Genomic DNA, 22,412 nt, shown 5'->3' on the forward strand with positions numbered 1-22,412 from the left:
AATAGATTAAAATGTCGCACATTAAAAACTTCCCTAAACAGGGCTGCCTTCAGATGTCTTCTAAAAGTTTGGTAGTTATTTTTCTTTGACATCTGGTGGGAGGGTGTTCCACAGGGTGGGCGCCACCACCGAGAAGACCCTCTGTCTGGTTCCCTGTAGCTTTGCTTCTCACAGTGAGGGAACTGCCAGAAGGCCCTCGGCGCTGGACCTCAGTGTCCGGGCAGAACGATGGGGGGTGGAGACGCTCCTTCAGGTATACTGGGCCAAGGCCATTTAGGGCTTTAAAGGTCAACACCAACACTTTGAATTGTGCTTGGAAACGTACTGGGAGCCAATGTATGTCTTTCAAGACCAGTGCTATATGGTCTCGGCGGCCGCTCCCACTCACCAGTCTAGCTGCCGCATTCTGGATTAGTTGCAGTTTCCGGGTCACCTTCAAAGGTAGCCCCACGTAGAGCGCATTGCAGTAGTCCAAGCGGGAGATAAGCAGAGCATGCACCACTCTGGCAAGACAGTCCGCGGGCAGGGAGGGTCTCATCCTGCAGACCAGATGGAGCTGGTTGTAGTTCAGGAATGTTTGGATTCCCTGCGCCTGGCTTACCTGCCCCAGCACTCTGACTCACCTGTGAATAGGCTGTCTCTGGAATATCTGGGCCACATCCAGTCGCTTGGACAATTCTGCAATTTTGCTGTTTACTACCGTGCCCCGAGGGCTCCTGCATCCCAGCCTTGCTGATCAAGGTCCACCCATTAATTATATGATTACATCAAGGCAAGCAAGACTTTCCAAGGGAAAGATACTCCCTTATCTGCCAAGGTGCTTCGAACCTTTCGGACGTGACATGGGAATTTAAACACATGCAGCCTCTTTGGAAAGGCTTAGACGCAGCTTAAATACAGCCTCGTTGAATCGTCGTTCTCCAGCTTCTGAACAACTTTCCAAATATGAGGCTGTTTCTGCTTCTTTCGGCCCTTGTTGGGGCTTCCCAGGGACTGCAAACATTTGCTGGGTGAGTTCTCCTTTTGACCCCACTGTTTCTGGAACGCTTCCTTTGCTGCTTTCGCATCCTCCAACTGCCCCTATTTCCCCGAGAAATTCCTGGAATCACAGAAGCCATCCCAGCTTCTGATTTGATCCTGCAATGTCCTGCAATGAACCAGTGTCGGCTCTGCTGCTTGCAAAAGACATGTGTCTTTTGGTCACGCTCTTCCATGCAAGCCAGCTGACTTGCGCAGCACCAAAAGATGCGCGTCTCCTAGTTTTCATCCGAGGAACGTTGGAGGGTATGTGCTTCTCAAACACTGCAATACCAGCAGACTCTGGGGCTCAGGCTTCCCCTGCTGGCTGATGGCAGTTTTGCAACTCGTCTAGAGATTGGGGTAAGCTGCTCCTTTAGGGTATGTTTGTGTTTGGGGCAACCTCAAAATACCTACCTATGCCCTCAGAAAGTTTGCTTCTAGGTTCAGCAAGCATCCGTCCTGATTACAAAAGACTGGCCAGGCTCCCCAGGGTATCCAATCAAATGACCATTAACAGGTAACCTGCCAGACAATAGGTAAACAACGCACTCAAATTTCTGTTGTAGACTGCCCTTTCTGTGATGTGGGTATGATGTATGGAGGGCGGGCAATTTAAAATGTCTATACAGTGGTGCCCCGCAAGACGAATGCCTCGCAAGACGGAAAACCCGCTAGACGAAAGGGTTTTCCGTTTTTGAGCTGCTTCGCAAGACTAATTTCCCTATGGGCTTGCTTCGCAAGACGAAAACGTCTTGCGAGTGTTCCGATTTTTTTCCGCCCCCCTTTTTCTATGCCGCTAAGCCGCTAATAGCCTTTTAGCCGCTAAGCCGCTAAGCCTTTAATAGCCGCTAAACCGCTAATAGCGCTAAGCCGCTAAGCCGCTAATAGGGTTGCTTCGCAAGACCGAAAGACCGCTAGACGAAGAGACTCGCGGAACGGATTATTTTCGTCTTGCGAGGCACCACTGTATAAGGACAGGCACACCTTTGTTCTGGGTCCTCCTCGTTTCCTGCATGTGAGGGGAGCACCCTGTTGCAACAGTTCAATAAAGATCAGGCTTACGAGCTGCTTTGCTTCTCAATATTCTCTGGTTGGCCTCTGTTCTTTTCTCTGACTGATGGAGAACCTACAAAGGACTCTATAAGGGCTCTTGTGTTCCCCATAAGGGAATAAGGGCAGATTTTTGTTTATTACGCTGCCAACTTAGATGAACCATATCAATTTGGTGAGGTTGGTTGGTTGTCCTATTTTGCCAACAGGAAATTAAGGGGCAAAGAGAGCAGCTGGTTTTGGCAGAGCAATCCTACCACATCTGGAGCAAGTGTTGGTGGGGCAGCGGAACCGGTCCAAAGACCTGCAGGCTAGAAGGGTGGAAAGACAACTCCCCGTCAGTGTTATGTACTGAAGTTCTCACCCTGGGCCAGCAGGGGGATACCGTAGATAGTTATGCAAATGAAGGATCGAAAGTGACGTTCAGTGATTGGATAGTTTTAGAAAGTTGTTACAGTAACGTGGTACTGGAGCTTTATATAAGCAGGCTGACTGAGCCCTTCAGTTCAGTTCTGTTCTGGCCTGTGAATAAACAAGAGCTGTTTGAAGAATCGTCGTGTCGTCTGATATGTTCACGGACAACTTAACAGTCAGCATTTCCATAAACACACAAACAAAATAATTAAGAGATTTTCCTTCCCCTGGCCAGTGCACAGTTTACCCACCGCTCTTGTTGCATGTCAAAGGATCAGGAGGGTTCGGGGATCCAGGAGAGTCAAAGCTGCCTCTGATACTTATTTAGTTTGTAAGGTTTATATGCAGCTCGATGTCAGCAAACAAACCTCAAAACGAGAAAAATCATCGATGAGAAGAATGAGCAGCCTTTCAAAAAGCTAAGATAGCAAGAGAATGAAAAAGGAATAAAACTTGCATCAGCTTTGTAAACTCCTGGGTAGGCCTGTCTGAATAAAAAATGGTTTAGCAAGCTCTGAAAAGAGCACAGCGAAGGTACCTGTCTGGTTTTCAAGTGGCGGGGAGTTCCAAAGTGCAGGTGCCACCATATTAAAATACCGTATTTTTCGCTCTATAGGACGCACTGGACCACAAGACGCAACTAGTTTTTAGAGGGGGAAATAAAGCAAAAAAATATTATCCCCCCCCAGCCCCAAAGAGCAAAGAGCACTTCTCCCAGAGCTTCTCGGGGCTGCGGGGGAAGCCCGGGTTCCCCCCCAGCCCCAAAGAGCAAGACAGCGAGCGGGATCCATCCTGCTGGCTGTCTTGGCTTCTGTCATAGCCACGAAACCTCTCCAGATGGGAGCTAAACCTCTCCAGCGCGGCTAAAGAAGCCAAGGCAGCGAGCGCAATCCATCCCTGACTGACTGGCTGCGTCAGTCCCTTCTCCCTCCTGGGGAAAAGCCCGCAAGAGCGAAGCTTGTGAGCGGCTCTTGGGGGCTTTTCTTGCCTGCCTCCCCCCTGCATTCGCTCCATAGGACGCACAGACTTTCCCCCTTAGTTTTTAAGAGGGAAAAGGTGCGTCCTATGGAGCGAAAAATACGGTAGCTCTTACAAATGTGGCACAGGGGTTATGCGCCTGGAGGAGTGCCAGTTCCGCCAAATGAAGTGGTGAAGTGGGCGATCTCATGGGTAAACTTCCAAGGGCAGATCTCTCTCTCTCTCTCTCTCTCTCTCTCTCTCTTTCTCTCTCTCTCGGATCTCCTGCTCTGTCTGCTTGAAAACCAGCAAAAAAGCATTGTAGTTTGCAAGTACAGTGGTGCCTCGCAAGACGAAAAGAATCCGTTCTGAGAGTCTCTTCGTCTAGCAGTTTTTTCGTCTTGCGAAGCAAGCCCATTGAAGGATTAGCGGATTAGCGCTATTAGCGGCTTAGCGGCTTATCGGATAAGCGGCTTAGCGGCTTAGAAAAAGGGGGGGAGGAAAAAACCCCCGCAGGAACTCGCAAGACATTGTCGTCTTGCGAAGCAAGCCCATAGGAAATTCGTTTTGCGAAGCACCTCCAAAACGGAAAACTCTTTCGTCTAGCGAGTTTTCCGTCTTGCGAGGCATTCGTCTTGCGGGGCACCACTGTAGTTCGTGACTGGTTTTTTTTTTACAAGGCCCCATGGAAATCGGTCAGCGTCTTTCCGTGCAATTCTCCTAAAACACAACACGTTTACATGAAGGTTCCCTAATATAATGCATTTGTCTGTGTAATGCATTTTTCTCTACCACGCACATTTTTTAGCACACCACACGCCTGGGCTTTGTTTCAGCCAAAACTCACCGGAACTTATAATTGTCATTATAAGAGAACAAGGGAGGCATTCACACTGACTTCCGGTACCTTGTTTTCTATAAAAATAGCACAGGCACGCAGACATTTTTGTACATATTGCCTGGTCAGGGAACTTCACCGCAGAATTCAGAAAACTGCAAATTTTGGGGGAGATCTGCATTTTGGCCCAGGTCATGTTTTGAGAATACAGTGGTACCTCAGGTAAAGAACTTAATTTGTTCTGGAGGTCCGTTCTTAACCTGAAACTGTTCTTAACCTGAGGTACCACTTTAGGCAATGGGGCCTCCCGCTGCCGCCGCACGTTTTCTGTTGTCATCCTGAAGCAAAGTTCTTAACCCGAGGTACCGTATTTTTCGCCCTATAGGACGCACCGGCCCATAGGACGCACCTAGTTTTTTGGGGGGGAAATCAAGGGAAAATTTTTTATTTCCCCCCCAGGTTTGCGCAGCCATCCCCAAGCTAGAAGAGGGAGACGGAGCGCTCCGTCTCCCTCTTCTGCCTTCAGGGACAGCTTGCCCCACTATCCGGCGAGCTTGTGGGGCTGGCGGGGGGAGAAGCAAGCCTGCTTCTCCCCCCGCCAGCCTCCAGATCAGGTCGGGGAATAGTGGGGTGGCGGCGCTCCGCCATCCCCCTATCCCCCGAGCTTGTGGGGCTGGCGGGAGGGAGAAGCAGGCTTGCTTCACCCCCCCAGCCTCCAGATCAGGTCGGGGAATAGCGGGGTGGCGACGCTCCGCCATCCCCCTATCCCCCAAGCTTGTGGGGCTGGCGGGGGGGAGGGAGAAGCAAGCTGCGCCTCTCCCGCTGTCCCCCGAGTTTGCGGGGCTGGTGACGGGGAGGAGCAGGCTTCTCCCCCCCGCCAGCCTTCTAGCCAAGTCGGGGGACAGCGGGAAAGGGGCGCTGCGCCTCTCCCGCTGTCCCCCGAGTTTGCGGGGCTGGCGACGGGGCTCTCCTGAAGCCTGAAGAGCAACAGGGGTCGGTGCGCACCGACCCCTCTCGCTCTCCAGGCTTCAGCGAAAGCCTGCATTCGCCCCATAGGACGCACACACATTTCCCCTTCATTTTTGGAGGGGAAAAAGTGCGTCCTATAGGGCGAAAAATACGGTAATATTTCTGGATTAGCGGAGTCTGTAACCTGAAGAGTCTGTAACCCGAGGTACCACTGTATTGGACTTGGTACGTTCACATCAAAATGTCTCCTCCCATCCCTAAGCTCACACTGGTTTCCCTGTGCGGTAAATCTACCTTGGATAAAATTGGAGTGCAGCAAAGAGCTGAGCTATGTACCATTTTTAAAATCTTGTAGGGATCAAGTTCTTCGGCTGGAGCCAAGCAACGACGAACAGGTCCGCATCCTGAAGCAGCTTGAAGCTTTGGAACCCCTCCAGGTGTGTGGTTTTTCCTCTTGGGGGTGTTGGCTAATTATCCGTCCTGAATGTGAATGGTTGGGGGTGACAGCTGAATTGAATTTTATTATTACGGTCACAGACCAGTTCCAGCTCACTTACAATATCAGAAAAATCATAAAACACAACAGGAACACATTGAATTGCAATTGGGTATAACAGACAATTCAGATACAGTGGCAGTTAAAAATATATATTAAATCTTGATCACTAGAAGGAAGGATAACAATAGGAAGATTTAAAGAAGGAACTATTGGAAACTCAAGGCAGTGGAAACATAAGATGATTAGAGCCCCATTGGACTTGAAGCATGGGAAGCCCCAACAAAAAAATATAATTTGGCAGAATATTTAGACTATATGATATGTATTTGTATAATTTGGAGTATTTAATGTGATTTGATTGGATTATTAAAATGGAAAATTAAAAATTATATATCTATCTATCTTGATCACTAAAACATAACCTAAAATTGTCATTTAAAACCTTAATCATTTTGGTAGTACAGCTTATTCCCCAGGTTTTATGGCAGTCGCACAGAATTTGGCCACCCTTAGTGTGATCTCTAGATCCTTGTCCTCTACCAGGAGTTTTAGACATTGAAGTTCGGACCCTTTTGGAGACAGCTTGTTCGGAGACTGACAGAGCTTCTGGAAAAAGAATACCCTGGAAGCTCAGCTCAGAAGCCCAGGCTACGCTTTGCATAACTTCAATTCCTTAAAAGTTGCACAAGTAATAATGCCTATAATTGCACCGGCTTCCAAAAGAGCACCTGTTTCTTCCTTTGCTTGTTATACTTCATTTCCAGCTTGGGCTGCCTCTCCAAGGCTTTCACAAGCTCCACACAAAAATGGAGGCTTTAATTAGGGAGATGCTTAGGTGCGTATGGAAGTCCCGATCGCCCGGTTCCTGCTCAGAGTCCTGATTATTATTGTTGTTTAGTCGTTTAGTCGTGTCCGACTCTTCGTGACCCCCTGGACCAGAGCACGCCAGGCACTCCTGTCTTCCATTGCCTCCTGCAGTTTGGTCAAACTCATGCTGGACTCTTAGAGAACACTGTCCCACCATCTCGTCCTCTGTCGTCCCCTTCTCCTTGTGCCCTCCATCTTTCCCAACATCAGGGTCTTTTCCAGGGAGTCTTCTCTTCTCATGAGGTGGCCAAAGTATTGGAGCCTCAGCTTCAGGATCTGTCCTTCCAGGGAGCACTCAGGGCTGATTTCCTTCAGAATGGAGAGGTTTGGTCTTCTTGCAGTCCATGGGACTCTCCAGAGTCTCCTCCAGCACCAGAATTCAAAAGCATCCATTCTTCGGCAATCAGCCTTCTTGATGGTCCAGTTCTCACTTCCATACATCACTACTGGGAAAACCATAGCTTTTACTATACCGACCTTTGTTGGCAAGGTGATGTCTCTCCTTTTTAAGATGCTGTCTAGGTTTGCCATCGCCTTTCTCCCAAGAAGCAGGCGTCTTTTAATTTCGTGGCTGCTGTCACCATCTGCAGTGATCATGGAGCCCAAGAAAGTAAAATCTCTCACTGCCTCCATTTCTTCCCCTTCTGTTTGCCAGGAAGTGATGGGACCAGTGGCCATCAGCAGATACACAGTCCATGCAGGTCCAAATGGCCCTGTCATGTTGGGTGCGACTTGACTGGCTTCTCCGACTCCCAGGAGTGGCAGCAAAGGAGGCAACTCTCTCCCTGCCCCCACCCCATGCTTCCCCATCATCATGACACTGTTTCTGGCTAGCGTACTCAACAAAGATGGGAATATGGGGCTCTCTGTGCTGTGAGAAGCTGCAATGGCTTCAGGGTTTTGCGATGGTCCCGGCATTTTCAGGGGCGTCGGAGCCTATGCATTTCTTTCAACGATTCATTGACTCATGTTTTTTTGCTTGTCTTTGCTTGTCAGCTGGATTTCTGGCATTTCCCTTCATATCCTGGTCGCCCGGCAGATGTCCAAGTCCCCTTTGCCTGCCTGCAAGATGTCAAAGCCTTCCTGGAGTCCCATCAAATCAAGTACTCCGTCCTGATTGAGGATGTCCAGGTAGGAAAAGGGGGGGAAAGAGGTGGGAGGAAATCTACCATGAAGCCTTATGTCTGTTAAGGCTGTTGAGAATGCTTTAAAAGTATGGTTTGGATTTGACCTTTTTAAAAAAGGTAAAGGACAATTAAGTCCAGTCGCAAACGACTCTGGGGTTGTGGCTTTCATCTCACTTTACTGGCCAAGAGAGCTGGCGTTTGTCCGCTCCGCAGACAGTTTTTCCGGGTCATGTGGACAGCATGACTAATTCGCTTCTGGCGAAACCAGAGCAGCACACGGAAATGCCGTTTACCTTCCTGCCGGAGTGGTACCTATTTATCTACTTGCACTGACGTGCTTTCGAACTGCTAGATTGGCAGGAGCAGGGACCGAGCAACGGGAGCTCACCCCATCACGGGGATTCGAACCGCCGACCTTCTGATCGGCAAGCCCTAGACTCTGTGGTTTAGACCAGTGTTCCCCAACCTTGGGTCTCCAGCTGTTTTCGGACTGCAATTCCCATCATCCCTGACCACTGGTCTTGTTAGCAAGGGATGATGGGAGTTGTAGTCCAAAAACAGCTGGAGACCCAAGGTTGGGGAACACTGGTTTAGACCACAGTGCCACCCGCGTCCCTAAGGCAGCCCTGTTCAGGGAAGTTTTTAACGTGTGATTTTACTGTATTTTTGGTTTTATGGAAGCCGCCCAGAGTGGCTGGGGAGGCCCAGCCAGATGGGCGGGGTATAAATAATAATAATAATAATAATAATTATTATTATTATTATTATTATTATTATTATTATTATTATTATAGATTTGACTTTAGCAGCATTATATTTCACCAGAAGAAGTACCATATACTTAATGTTTAGACACCAAAGAGGGGTGGCTGCTCCCCAGTTTTTTAACTCCCTCCCACAACTGGAGACTCTTTGATGTCCACGGCTGTAACGTACAAGGCTGGGCACCGTCAATAAATAATAATAAATTAGTAGCAGCAGTAATGTTGCAGCATGGAGTTCCACGGTTCAGGATTCCAGTGACTCCACTCCACCCCTTTATGTCTCTTCTGCAGGGAAGGAGAGAGGTGCCATACTGTAACTTTCTCAAAGAAATAAAAATAAATCCTATTAGATTTTATTTTGGGTGGAGCTCCAGCTCTTGGGAGAGAACACACATGCACAAAGGATTTCCCTATCCTGACATGTGTTCTTGCCAGGGCCGGGTTTAGGTTTGATAAGGCCCTAAGCTAATGGGGCCCTTTGTATGTCCAGCTGTCCTTTGTCAACAACAAATTGTTTTTTGAGTTGAATATATGCTATATGGTAATTTATGGAGCTAAGAGGTCCATAAAGGTAAAGGTAAAGCGACCCCTGACCATTAGGTCCAGCCACGGACGACTCTGGGGTTGCGGCGCTCATCTAGCTTTATTGACCGAGGGAGCCGGCGTACAGCTTCCAGGTCATGTGGCCAGCATGACTAAGCCACTTCTGGCGAACCAGAGCAGTGCACGGAAACGCCATTTACCTTCCCGCCGGAGTGGTACCTATTTATCTACTTGCACTTTGACGTGCTTTCGAACTGCTAGGTTGGCCGGAGCAGGGACCGAGCAATGGGAGCTCACCCCGTCGTGTAGATTCGAACCGCCGACCTTCCGATCGGCAAGTCCTAGGCTCTGTGGTTTAACCCACAGCGCCACAGGAGCCTAGGTCCACACACAACACAAAACACTGTTGCTGTATGTAGGTCTTATTTAGGTTTAATGAGGCCCTCAGCTACTGAAGATAATGGGGCCCTTGATATGTCCAGCTGTCCTTTGTCAACAACAAATTGTCGCTGTTTTTTTGTGTTGAATATATGCTATATGGTAATTGATGGACCTAATAGGTCCATACACACCACAAAACACTCTTGCTGTATGTAGGTTTTATTTTATTTGTTTTTTATCTTATATTTTGGAAATCTACATCCAGTGTTTTTTTCCTTTAAATTTTTTTGGGGCCCCCAAGAGAGTGGGGCCCTAAGCTATAGCTTGTTTAGCTTATATGTAAATCCGGCACTGGTTTTTGCCCTAGGCTATCGTGGATGAAGAAGCCCGAGAGATGAACCTCAATGCGCGGAAGGAGCGTGGCAGCGACAGTTTCAACTACGCCGCATATCACCCCTTGGAATTCGTAAGTGGGATAAAGATTTGATCACCTCCTCTAACCCGCCGCTTTTGTCTTTCTCTTCAAACTCAAGATGGAGATGGAGGAGAGGCAGCGTGCTGGTCCCGGGGGGGCGGGGGGAGTTACCGTGCGGCGTGGTCCGTGTCCGGTCCGAGGCTGAAGCTGGGTCCAAGGCAGGGAGTCGGGAGTGGTCAGGAACTCTGGCAGGAGAGCAGGACAGGGTGCCGGCAGGAACAGGTAACCAACGATGTTGCTCCCGCAACCTGGGACTGGGGCTGACTGGCTTTTATCTGCCCCAAGGCATAGGGCAGCCCCGGCCCACAGGGGACTCGCCTTTCCTGGCTTAGAGGCGAGCACTCCTCCTGCAGGAACCTAGTTCCTTCCGCCTCTCTGCCCTGAGCCTCTGCAGCTCCGGAGAGGCTGGAGTGTTACTGGACCCAGAGGCAACCTCAGCTTCCTCTGACGGGGCTGAGAGTGGAGCACCTGCAGGCAATGGGTCCTGCATCACCTCCGGAGCCAGAGTGGATTCATCTGGTGTCTGCTCCTGAGGATCCGGCACAGGTGAGGGCCCTTCAGGTTCAAGCCCCTGCCCCGGCTCAGCCGGCCCTGGAGGCGGGGACTCCTGTGCAGGCTGGGATTCCTCAGGTTCAGCCTCTGAATCAGATTCCCAGGCCATCACAGGCAGAGACCTATGGACCTGCTCTTGCACCAAATGCCCTATTTCAAGTGCAGGTAGTTGATCCTGGCATTCAGGTGGTCCCAGAGAGCCAGTCCTGTGCCCTGGCCTGGCGTGCCAAATCTGCCGCGCTGTTACAGCGAGGGCGACGTGCTGTCATTCATCTGTAAGATGAAGAGACGTTAGGAAGATGCCCTGTGCTGAGCCAAATTGTTGGTCCGTCTAAGTCGGTATTTGTGGGGAATTAAATAATTGAATGGACTCATGTGAGTGGACCGACAGCAAAAAGAAACGGCTGGGCACCTGGATTTGAAAGGTTGGGCTAGCACACAGAGAGCCCCAGTAGCAGAGAATTAAACTCATAAAATTTGCTCAGCGGTGTAGCGTTAGGAATATACCATATTTTTCGCTCTATAAGATGCACTTTTTCCCTCCTAAAAAGTAAGGGGAAATGTGTGTGCGTCTTATGGAGCGAATGCAGGCTGCGCAGCTATTCCAGAAGCCAGAATAGCGAGAGGGATCGCTGCGCAGTGCTCCCTCTCACTGTTCTGGCTTAGCCGCGTGAAGCCTCCGCAGGGCAGGGGGAGCCCTGCTGCCCTGAGGAGGCTTCGTGCAGCTATCGCAGAAGCCAGAACAGCAAGAGGGAGCGCTGCGCAGCCTGCATTCACTCCATAAGACGCACATACACTTCACCTTACTTTTTAGGAGGGAAAAAGTGCCTCTTGCTGTTCTAGCTTCTGGCTTAGCCCCTCAGTCCCTTCCCCCACCTCCCGGAAAAGCCCCTAAGAGCCGCGCTGCCTTTAAAGAGCTGCGTGGAGCTTGTCTGCGGCTCTTGGGGGCTTTTCCCCGAGGAGGGAGGAGAGCAGCCTGTCACTGACGGAAAAGCCTGCAAGTGCCACACACACGCTCCACACGGCTCATGAAAGGGAGCGCTGAGCAGAGCCTGGGATGCAGACAGGCTCTGCTCAGCGCTCCCTTTAAAGAATATTCTTTTTCTTGCATCCCCCCTGTAAAAACTAGGTGCGTCTTATGGTCAGGTGCATCTTATGGAGCGAAAAATGCGGTAGTTTGTTAGACCTTTCTTATCCCATTACAACACTCCCCTCTTTTTCAAGGAACAGACCACACACTGCTAAGTAAGTTAAACATGCTTTACTTACAGATTCAAGGTCTCAGTCATGCATTGTTCCATGCAGCAGCCAGGATAACACAGGCAAAATACTTACTGCAAGCATTGTCGCTTTACACCCAACACTTGTCCCCAGATACAACATTCTCTCTCCCCCCCCCCCTATAAACATTCCTCTCTCCAACAGAGGTATAAAACATGCGATGTTGTTTTTTAGATTTACAGCGCTATGGATGATATTGTGGCTGAATACCCTCAGCTTGTGAGCAAACATCAGATTGGGGAGTCTTATGAAAATCGACCCCTCTTCGTCCTCAAGGTACGCCAAATTCATGTTAACTACTACATCATTAGCTAACTGCAAATGGTGCAATTTCTCCCCCAGCTAGCTGCTTCTTGCCTATTTATGTTAGGATATAGTTCTGTTCCGCCTTAAAAGGGAACAGGCTGTTGTGTGTCACATGCCTGTTTACTTCTGTCTCTCGCTGGGAACTTCCGTTTGCATATAGCTTTTGTGTTACTGCTGTTTTGCTGGAGAAGAAGGGAAGCAGACATGTTTTCCTTTGTTCCTGAACTATGCTGAATAAAATGCTGTACATTATGCTTGCACATCTCTCTGTCCGCCTCTTCTGCTGTGAGATGATTTACACACTCTGCTGACAGAGCGTGCACAGGTCTCTAAATGTATCTGAGGCTTGTGTCGCTGATTGATGCTGTTCCAAGGGAAACCGCTCCTGGCCGGTGGCTGGAGCCAGCTGGGGGCCTGCCTGATGCCCCCGTCTTCCCGGCAGTATCCTAACAATTTAATCAGCCTGCTGCCATGTTTCTGTTAGGATATTTCCTAACAGAATGCTCTGTCATTTTCACTCATGGATTGTGAATGGATGATGCAACTGTTTCAGGACATCAGAGTTTCTGTGAAATGTCCTATACAGGTGTATCAAGACAATAGATCCTGTTTGGCTTTGCTGAACTCAGAGAGTTGCAAGCAAAGAACCAAGTACTTGCAGATTAAGCTTCATCGTGCATGAGAGTGTATTCAGAAAGGACTCATTCAGGTGCCCTACATGCCAGGAAATGAAATTCCTGCTGATCTGTTGTCTAAGGTTGTTAACAGAGAACAACTTAAGGTTTATGTACAGAGGTTGCAATTGGGTTGAACCACAGGTACTACAGATTACATGGAAAGGGGGAGGATGTTAGGATATTTCCGTTCCTCCTTAAAAAGGGAGCAGGCTGTTGTGTGTCACAAGCCTGCATACTTCCTGCTAACAGGGAGTTTCAGTTTTGTATTTAGCTTTCGTTTTCTGTCTGTTGCCTCACACCAAGGCAGGCAGTCATGTTTTTCCTTTGTTCTGACCAACGCTGAATAAAGTTGTAAATATGCTCTTCTGGGTGCATCTTCTGTTGCGGAGTCTGCTGAAAAGGACGTTCACGGGTCCTGGAATGTGTCTGAGGCTCGTGTCGCTAACTGGCTAATGCTGTTCTACGGGAGACCGATGGATCGTCGGGAGATGACTGTCTCCCTGGCAGTATCCCAACAGTTTCGATGGTTGTATTTTGCTTCTGTTGTTGCAAATATTTTAGCAATGGTACCCACTTAAATGGAGACAAAGGATTGACACACACAGCAATTGGAGAAGAAGAAGGTGAGGTTTTATTGCTGAGCAATAATGGACCCAGTTGGAATCCTTTCCAAAAGACTGGGACCCAGAGCATTGAAGTCCTGGGGTTATATACCTGAGTACAGCATCACAGATCATGAGACAATCACAAACGCCAGCAAAAAATAGCCAATAAGTGCATTCAGCCAGGCTCCTGACCGTGTGCAGAGTACTACTCCCAACTTCTGCTTTCTTTGTCTGCACAAACAGTCTGACCTTTTCCCCAGTTTGATTGGAAGGAGAATAGAAACTTAAGCTAAGAGGAACTCCTGACTCTAACTCCCCTGCAACATCTGTTCATGTAAGGACATTGTGGTCAGTCCTTCCTGTTTCATGTACAAAATTAGTCTGGACAAGAGGGGGGAGAGAGGTACCAGCATCTCCTGATTTATAGTTTCCTCTTTTGTAGGGACTCAAAAAGGGACTGGGGCAAGGTTCATCTCTGGAAACTTACAGTGGTGCCTCGCAAGACAAAAATAATCCGTTCCGCGAGTCTCTTCGTCTAGCGGTTTTTTCGTCTTGCGAAGCAACTCTATTAGCGGCTTAGCGGATTAGCGCTATTAGCGGTTTAGCGGCTACTAAAGGCTTAGCGGCTAAAAGGCTATTAGCGGCTTAGCGGCTTAGAAAAAGGGGGGAAAGCGAAAAAAATCGCAAGACTCGCAAGACGTTTTCGTCTTGCGAAGGAAGCCCATAGGGAAATTCGTCTTGCGAAGCGCATCGAAAAACGGAAAACCCTTTCATCTAGCGGGTTTTTCGTCTTGCGGGGCACCACTGTACAGTTTCAAGCAGTTTTGCTGTTAGGCTAGGCAAAAAGCTTTTATGATTCAAATGGATTATAAAATCACTGTAAAACTCTGGTTATATGTGAATATATTGTGAATATATATATTGTGAATATATGTGAATATATTGATAACTGATTACATGGATAACTGATTATATGAATAGCACCTCCAGACTGATTATATGAAATTCCTCCAGACCCTGCTTCACTGTTAGCCACCCTGCACACATTTTGGTGGCAAGGCAGGGTGCAGATCCAGCAAGTAAGCATCCCTGAAACATCCCTTTCCGTCCAATAGTTCAGCACCGGAGGAAGGAGCCGCCCTGCGATCTGGATTGATGCCGGCATCCACGCTCGAGAATGGGTCACCCAAGCTACTGCCCTTTGGACTGCGAAGAAGGTTGGCTGTTCTTTCCGACTGAACTATGGCTAATCCCTTTTCGCCTAAGGGCCGCATTGAGCCTTCGGTGTGCCTCTGCGGGCCGCATGCCAGCGGTGAGCATGGCCAAAATGAGTGGGACCCATGCTCATGAACATACCGCTGGAGAATAAAAGGGAGCAGAACTATTTCTCAGAAAGAGGTTCCACTGCAGCCCTTTTGGCCTGGAGTTCCACCAAAACTCAGGTCTGACTCAAGCTGGCCATCTGTAGGTGAAGAGGATTACCAGCTGAAAACACAGAACGGCTGTTTTCCCTCCTCTCAAAGCCATAGCTGTCAACTTTTCCCTTTTTTAAAGGGAAATTCCCTTATTCCGAATAGGATTCCTCGCAAGAAAAGGGAAAAGTTGACAGCTATGCTCAAAGCTGGTTTGGGGGAAAATGCATCTAAGCGAAGTTTTCCCTAGGAATCATAGAATTGCAAAGTTGGAAGGGAACCCAAGGGTCATCTAGTCCAACCCCCTGAAATGCAGGAATCCGTCACCCAACGTGAGACTCGAACTCATGACCCTGAGATTAAGTCTCGTGCTCTACCGACTGAGCTATGCCCTTGGGTTAGATACAACACGAGAGAGACAAGATAAATATGGATTGTGGCCAGCACTGTGCCTGCATCACTTCCCACACCAGTCGTGAGAGTGTGCTGCAAATAGGAGTATGTGCACTGTAGTGGTTTGGAGTTACTCGTGCGTAAACTGTCCCCTTTTTGGAGCTTGGCTGCCTGGGTTAAACCGTCCTGACTGCACAGCCCATCTCAGCATGGCTGCCTCAGTCGCTCGCAGAATCTGTCTGTGGGCGTTTCGTAAACCGTTGCCAGCATAAGAGTTGTTTGACTCCCAATCGTCTCCGCCTCTCATTGCGCGGGAGTCTCCTGCGCAAGGAGGGCGTGGGTAGTGGAGGACCAGGGCTCTCCTCACTGACTTCCAAGGAAGAATCCCGGAGCCCTTCCACCTCTTCTCCCATTTGCTCTCCTGGATCCTTGGTGTTACGCTGATTTCCTTCCGCCTCCATCAAGCTGCGTCTCCCCCTAGTGCTGGTACCTTCCCCTGCAGAATCGGAGAGCCTCTCCTTCGCCTGTTGCTCTGATGTCAGTTTCCTGACATGCACATACTATAAAGGCTTAAATGGTTCAGGAACGTGATACCCCCAGGACCACTGCTCTCGGTATGAACTGACAGAACTGGACCCTGTGATCATTATCTGAGGCCCTTCTTGGTGTGCCTCCTCCCATGAGATGTACAGAGGGCAGCATCACGAAAGCAGGGCCTTTTCTGTGGTGGCTCCCTGCCTGTAGCATGCTCTCCCCAGGGAGGTTTGCCTGGCACCTTCATTATACATCTTTACACACCAGGGTAAAAATGTTCCTCTTCGGCTGAAAGACATCCGATGCCCTTTTAAATGTGTTGTGTGTGGGGGGGGGGGGTGATTACAGTCATACCTTGGGTTACAGACGCTTTGGGTTGCGCGTTTTCAGGATTGCACACAGCGCCGAATCCGGAAGTACAGGAACAGGTTACAACCCACGCCTGCGCAGACGCGGCACTGTGGGTTGCGAACGCTGCGGGTTGCGAATGTGCCTCCTCTCTATTGGTCTGCTGTTCTTATTTCCACTAGGTATTTTGTGGTTTTTCTATTGTGATTTTTATGTTCTGAACTGCCCTGAGATCTGTGTGAATGAAGGGTGGTATACAAATAAGAATACAGTGGTACCTCAGGTTAAATACTTAATTCGTTCCGGAGGTCCATTCTTAACCTGAAACTGTTCTTAACCTGAGGTACCACTTTAGCTAATGGGGCCTCCCGCTGCCGCCGCACGATTTCTGTTCTCATCCTGAAGCAAAGTTCTTAACCTGAGGTACTATTTCTGGGTTAGCGGAGTCTGTAACCTGAAGCATCTGTAACCCGAGGTACCACAATAATAATAATAATAATAATAATAATAATAATAATAATAATAATAATAATAATAATAATAATAATATACAGATTGAGACAAAAATAGCCCTAAGACCTCTTCTGCCCTCTGCAGATTGCCAGCGACTATGGGAACGATCCGTCAGTAACTTCCCTGTTAAACACAATGGATGTTTTTCTGATGCCTGTTGCAAATCCGGATGGATACGTCTTCTCTCAAACCAAAGTGAGTCCTTGAAAACTTGCCACCCTCTCTTCTCATTCAAACTGGGAAGCTTTTCAGCCATTGCGGTCCTTCATCCACCTTTCTCGCTGCTCTCCTGGTGTTCTGTAGAGGGTTTTTCCAACGGTGCCATTCTTCTTTCTGACTTTCAGAATCGTATGTGGAGGAAAACCCGCTCCAAGATTCCTGGCAGCTTATGCTTTGGGGCTGATCCAAACAGGAACTGGGACGCCGGATTTGGAGGTAGGTAGGCGAAGGGATTTAATCTTGGGCTCACGCAACAGGGGATGATGCTTTCCCCGACTGATTCCATTTATGAATCATTCTCCATAAAATATCATGAAGCCATTGCACAGGGCAAAACATCAACATCGCCAGCCCCAAAGAACAGGTCGGGGCTGGCAGGGGAAGCCCGGGTTCCCCCCCCACCGGCCCCAGGGACCACACATTCACTCCATAAGACGCACAGACATTTCCCCTTAGATTTTAAGGGAAGGAAAGTGCGTCTTATTGAGCGAAAAATACGCTATGTGACCTGGCGTGTAGCACTCTTTGCAACTGCCGCTAGGAAAATTAGAGCAAATTATATAGCCAAGGTAGCCGCCAACTGTAAAGGAAATGAATTTATTTGACCCTGTCTACATCAAGCTATATTCTGTCTTTTTCACCAAACTCCGAATTGTATTAATTAACGTTATTTTTTAAATATATTGCACTTGATCTTAGCCAAAAGGCCGAGAAGCGATATTAGTGGCCATGTGATAATTTTAGCTTATAAATTTTATTGTTTAATGTCTTAACTTGTATATTAAGGTACTTTTATAGCTCTGTTTAGAGTAGGTAATGTCTTGATAATATAAATGCTTTAAGTTTTTTGTCTCAATCCAGTATATTTTAATTGTTGAAGGATTCTGTGCACATTGCGGCAGCCTTTGGCTGTGTGCAATAAAACTGACTGACACCTTGTTCTTTGGACTTTCCACCTTGGCAGGACCCGGAGCCAGCAGCAACCCTTGCTCAGACTCCTACCACGGCCCCAGCGCCAACTCCGAGGTAGAAGTGAGGTCCGTCGTGGATTTCGTGAGGAGCCACGGAAACCTCAAGGCTTTCATCAGCATCCACAGCTACTCCCAACTCCTGATGTTCCCCTACGGCTACAATTGCACGGCCGCCATCAAGGATTACGAAGAACTGGTAAGGCCCCAGGCTGGACGTGGCTGTCCTGTTATGTACTGAAGTTCTCACCCTGGGCGAGCAAGGGGTATACTGTGGATAGTTTTCACTCAGGTCCGCATATGCAAATAAGGGATTGAAAGTGACGTTCAGTGATTGGATTGTTACAGAAAGTTGTTACAGTTGCGTTGTAGTTGAGCTCTATATAAGCAGGTTGGCTGAACCCTTCAGTTCAGTTCTGTTCTGGCCTGTGAATAAACAAGAGCTGTTTGAAGAATCGCTGTGTCGTCTGATACGTTCACCCACAACTTAACAACACCCGCTGCTGGCCGGCTGCTCGATGACAGCGGCGAAGGTTATGACTCCAGTGGCCGGAGGCAGAGGTGGAACTCATTGCCACAGGACAGCCACCAACTCAGATAGCTAAAAAAAGAGAAAGGATTAGGTGAAAATCACGGAGGAGAACGCTCCTAGCCGCAATGGAAGTGTTTGCTTCCGCTGGTGGAGGCGATTGTGCCACTGTATGCCAGTTGCTGCCAATCATAGGTCTGGAAGAGTCTTGCCCTTGCACCCAGGGCCTGCTTTGGGTTTCCATAGGTATCTGGCTGGCCACAGTGAGAAAAGGATGCTGGACTTGATAGGACCTGCAGCTCAGAGATAAGAACAGCCAGACTCCTCTTGGGTCCCAAGTTATTTATCCAGTAGCACCTTTTTCGACTTTGAAAAAATAAAACGAAACAAAACATGCAAAGTTAATGTGCTAAAACAGTTCAAAATTGCCTCGACTTTCTACAGATCTATGACAGATTCCTTTGTCCATTGCTTAGAAACGATGAGATTAGTCGGGTAAGTAAAGTATTCAAACAGATGGATTCTTAAAACAAATAAAGAATACAATAAATAAATTCAGGTAGGTAGCCGTGACGCTATATATATATATATACACACACACACACACATACATACAGTGGTGCCTCGCAAGACGAAAAGAATCCGTTCTGTGATTCTCTTCGTCTAGCGGTTTTTTCGTCTTGTGAAGCAAGCCCATTGACAGATTAGCGGATTAGCGCTATTAGCGGCTTTTAGCGGCTTTTAGCGGCTTATCTGCTGTTCGGATCAGCTGATAAGCGGCTTAGCGGCTTAGAAAAAAGGGGGGAACCCGCAGGAACTCGCAAGGCATTGTCATCTTGCGAAGCAAGCCCATAGGAGATTCGTTTTGCGAAGCACCTCCAAAACGGAAAACCCTTTCGTCTAGCGAGTTTTCCGTCTTGCGAGGCATTCGTCTTGTGGGGCACCACTGTATATATACATATATACACAGTAGCACCTTAGAGACCAACTACATTTGTTCTTGGTGTGAGCTTTCGTGTGCATGCACACTTCAGATATTTTGTGAATCCACACGAAAGCTCATACAAAGAACAAACTTAGTTGGTCTCTGAGGTGCTAATGGACCTTTTTAAAAAAAAAAAAAAAATTATATATATATTTCTACTGCATCAGACCAACACAGCTACCTACCTGAATTTATTTACTGTATTCTTTATTTGTTTTAAGAATCCAATCGTTTTAATACTTTACTTACTCAGTTAATACCATCGTTTCTAAGCAATGGACGAAGGAATCTGTCATAGATCTGTAGAAAGTCGAGGCGATTTTAAACTGTTTTAGCACATTACCTTTGCATGTTTTGTTTTGTTTTTTTCGAAATCCTTTGGTTTGATTTTACAAATATAAGCTTATCACCAAACCAAATACACATCCATATATAGAGATTACTCTGAATCTCGTGACTTCCCCCCATCCCCATCCCCTCAATGGATCCTATTGTCAACATTTTCAACCGCATATTGTTTCATAATCTATATTTTATATCAATCCATATTGCCCAATTCATTTGTTACATTACAGGTGAGATTAAAACCCTGCTAATGTTTTCATCTGCTTACAGTGGTCTTCTAAATATATTATAAGCTTTTCCCATTCTTTCTTACTTTTGTATGTATTATTATTATTTTTTTAAAGGATATTTATTAGAATTTTACAAACAATAAAAAGTTACAGAATTAAGGATAAAAAATAGAACAGAATAACAGTAATAAAAGAAAAAAAGATACAAAAATACAAAGACAAAATACATAAAAAGTAAAAAGAAAGTTAGAAAAAAAAGAATCAATATTTTCATGTCTTATATTTCAATTACTTGTTTCCTGACCTCCTCACACACCCCCTTTTTGTATTCCAGTTCAAATATTTAATTCAGCAAATCCTTACCCTCTATCATTTATCTTTACTTAATATCTTAACCTATTTATAACTATATATTTCCAACCATTATCAATCCGTATTTACATATTCTTATTAATCTCTTTACCAATACCGCTTATTTTCAATCCAACATCCCTTTAACATTCATTCATTTTACAGTATTTCTGCAAATAGTCTTTAAATTTCTTCCAGTCTTCTTCCACCACTTCTTCTCCCTTACTTTTGTATGTTTTAAAGCAGGGTTGTTAAGCTTTCTCGATTTTCCTGTTTTTATCTCTTGCAAACTGCTGCGAGGTTGTTGCTGTTGTCAATGTTGTTTTACCATCCAGTGATGCATAGAATAAACCCAACCAACGAACCAACCACACCTCTAGCTTTGTTTTATCCATCCTTTGGCAGGAGATGTTCCAAGGATCCAAAGGTTGTTTTGTGATTCTCCTCGATTGACTTTTGATTTCCTTCTAGGATGCGCTAGGAAAAAAGGCGGCCCGTGCTCTCGCTTCTCTCTACGGCACCGTATATAAAGTTGGCCCCATTTGCAACATTATCTGTGAGTATATATGCCTGATATTGTGGTCATCCGAGGTCTTCCTCAGCTCAGGATGGGGGCGGCTTTTCAGCCCGAGGCGAAAGAGGGCGGAGCGACAGAGGCCGCACCCACCTTAATTGCTTTTTGTAGTTTCGCTACCAAGGTCTGTATAGTTAAAACTAAGGTCCGTATAGTTAAAGCTATGGTTTTCCCAGTAGCGATGTATGGAAGTGAGAGCTGGACCATAAAGAAGGCTGATCGCCAAAGAATGGATGCTTTTGGATTATGGTGCTGGAGGAGACTCCTGAGAGTCCCATGGACTGCAAGAAGATCAAACCTCTCCATTCTGAAGGAAATCAGCCCTGAGTGCTCACTGGAAGGACAGATCCTGAAGCTGAGGCTCCAAGACTTTGGCCACCTCATGAGAAGAGAAGACTCCCTGGAAAAGACCCTGATGTTGGGAAAGATGGAGGGCACAAGGTGAAGGGGACGACAGAGGACGAGATGGTGGGACAGTGTTCTCGAAGCTACCAGCATGAGTTTGACCAAACTGCGGGAGGCAGTGGAAGACAGGAGGGCCTGGCGTGCTCTGGTCCAGGGGGTCACGAAGAGTCGGACAAGACTAAAGAACAACAACAACAAAGTTTCGCTACCAGCACTGATAAATATTTCAGCTTTTCAGTTGCACAATAAACTGCTTACATGCTCAGCAATATTATTTGACACCTCACCATGACAAACGTTAAATACTTTGTGGAATAGGCCAGAGCTAAGGGGTGATGGGAGTTGTAGTCCAACAACATCTGGGGACCCACAGGTTGAGAACTGCTGAACTATGGGCTATTATTAAAATGAGGCTGCATTTTAAATTGTATTTTTAACCTGTATTTTAAATTGTTTTTTCCTCTATTATGTTTTTATTGTAATCTTACTGGTGTTAGCTGCTCTGAGCCGAGCTCTGGCCGGGGAGGGTGGGGTATAAATAAAAATGTATTATTATTATTATTATTATTATTATTATTATTATTATTATTATTATTAGAAATATACTCAGAGTCGCAAAGTGATTTCATGCTCTTTATTCAGCTCATAGTGGTGAGGAGGAGTGAATGAATGTCCCCTCACAGTATCTGCTTTATATACACTATTTACACAATGGGCTGCACATGATTGGCTAATTCCGGAATTCTACTGTAAGCCAATCAGGTTGTGGATTCACTCCTATCTGGAGCAGGATTGGATGGTTCCTGCCAACCAATCATACTGCTGCATTGTTCTAGGACCACTCAGACTGCTGCATTCTGAATCCTATTGTTCTAGAACTAATCAGACTGCTGCAATTTGGATCCTATTGTTCTAGGACCAATCAGACTGCTTCAGTTTGGATCCTATTCAACTCAGTACATAACATCATCATCATCATTATTATTATTATTATTATTATTATTATTATTATTCGTACAGATTGTCCTGAGCATTTTTCTTCCTTCCAGACCAAGCCAGCGGAGGCAGCATCGACTGGACTTACGACCAAGGCATCAAATACTCCTTTGGTCTCGAACTCAGAGACACCGGCCGGTACGGATTCCTCTTGCCTGCCAGCCAGATTATTCCAACGGCGCAAGAGACCTGGCTGGCTCTGAAAACCATCATGGAGCACGTGAGGGACCATCCATACTGAGAAGAGGGATTTTGGAGCCTAGAGGGACAGGGAGAGAAATCAAC

General features: G+C 47.1%; 1 protein-coding gene across 1 annotated transcript; it reads left to right on the top strand.

The window, feature by feature from the left end:
* The first annotated feature begins 842 nt into the window (after positions 1–842).
* CPA2 (carboxypeptidase A2) lies at positions 843–22,412 on the top strand. Its single transcript, XM_083461474.1, has 11 exons — positions 843–1,010; positions 5,604–5,685; positions 7,611–7,745; positions 9,797–9,895; positions 11,912–12,013; positions 14,441–14,542; positions 16,610–16,720; positions 16,870–16,960; positions 17,709–17,911; positions 20,624–20,708; positions 22,181–22,412. Exons 1-11 carry the CDS (start codon positions 946–948, stop codon positions 22,366–22,368), a joined length of 1,263 nt encoding a protein of 420 aa, XP_083317600.1. The 5' UTR covers positions 843–945; the 3' UTR covers positions 22,369–22,412.

This window comes from Podarcis liolepis, assembly GCF_965112155.1.
Source record: "Podarcis liolepis genome assembly, chromosome: 10".
In the NCBI taxonomy this organism is placed as follows: Eukaryota; Metazoa; Chordata; class Lepidosauria; order Squamata; family Lacertidae; genus Podarcis; species Podarcis liolepis.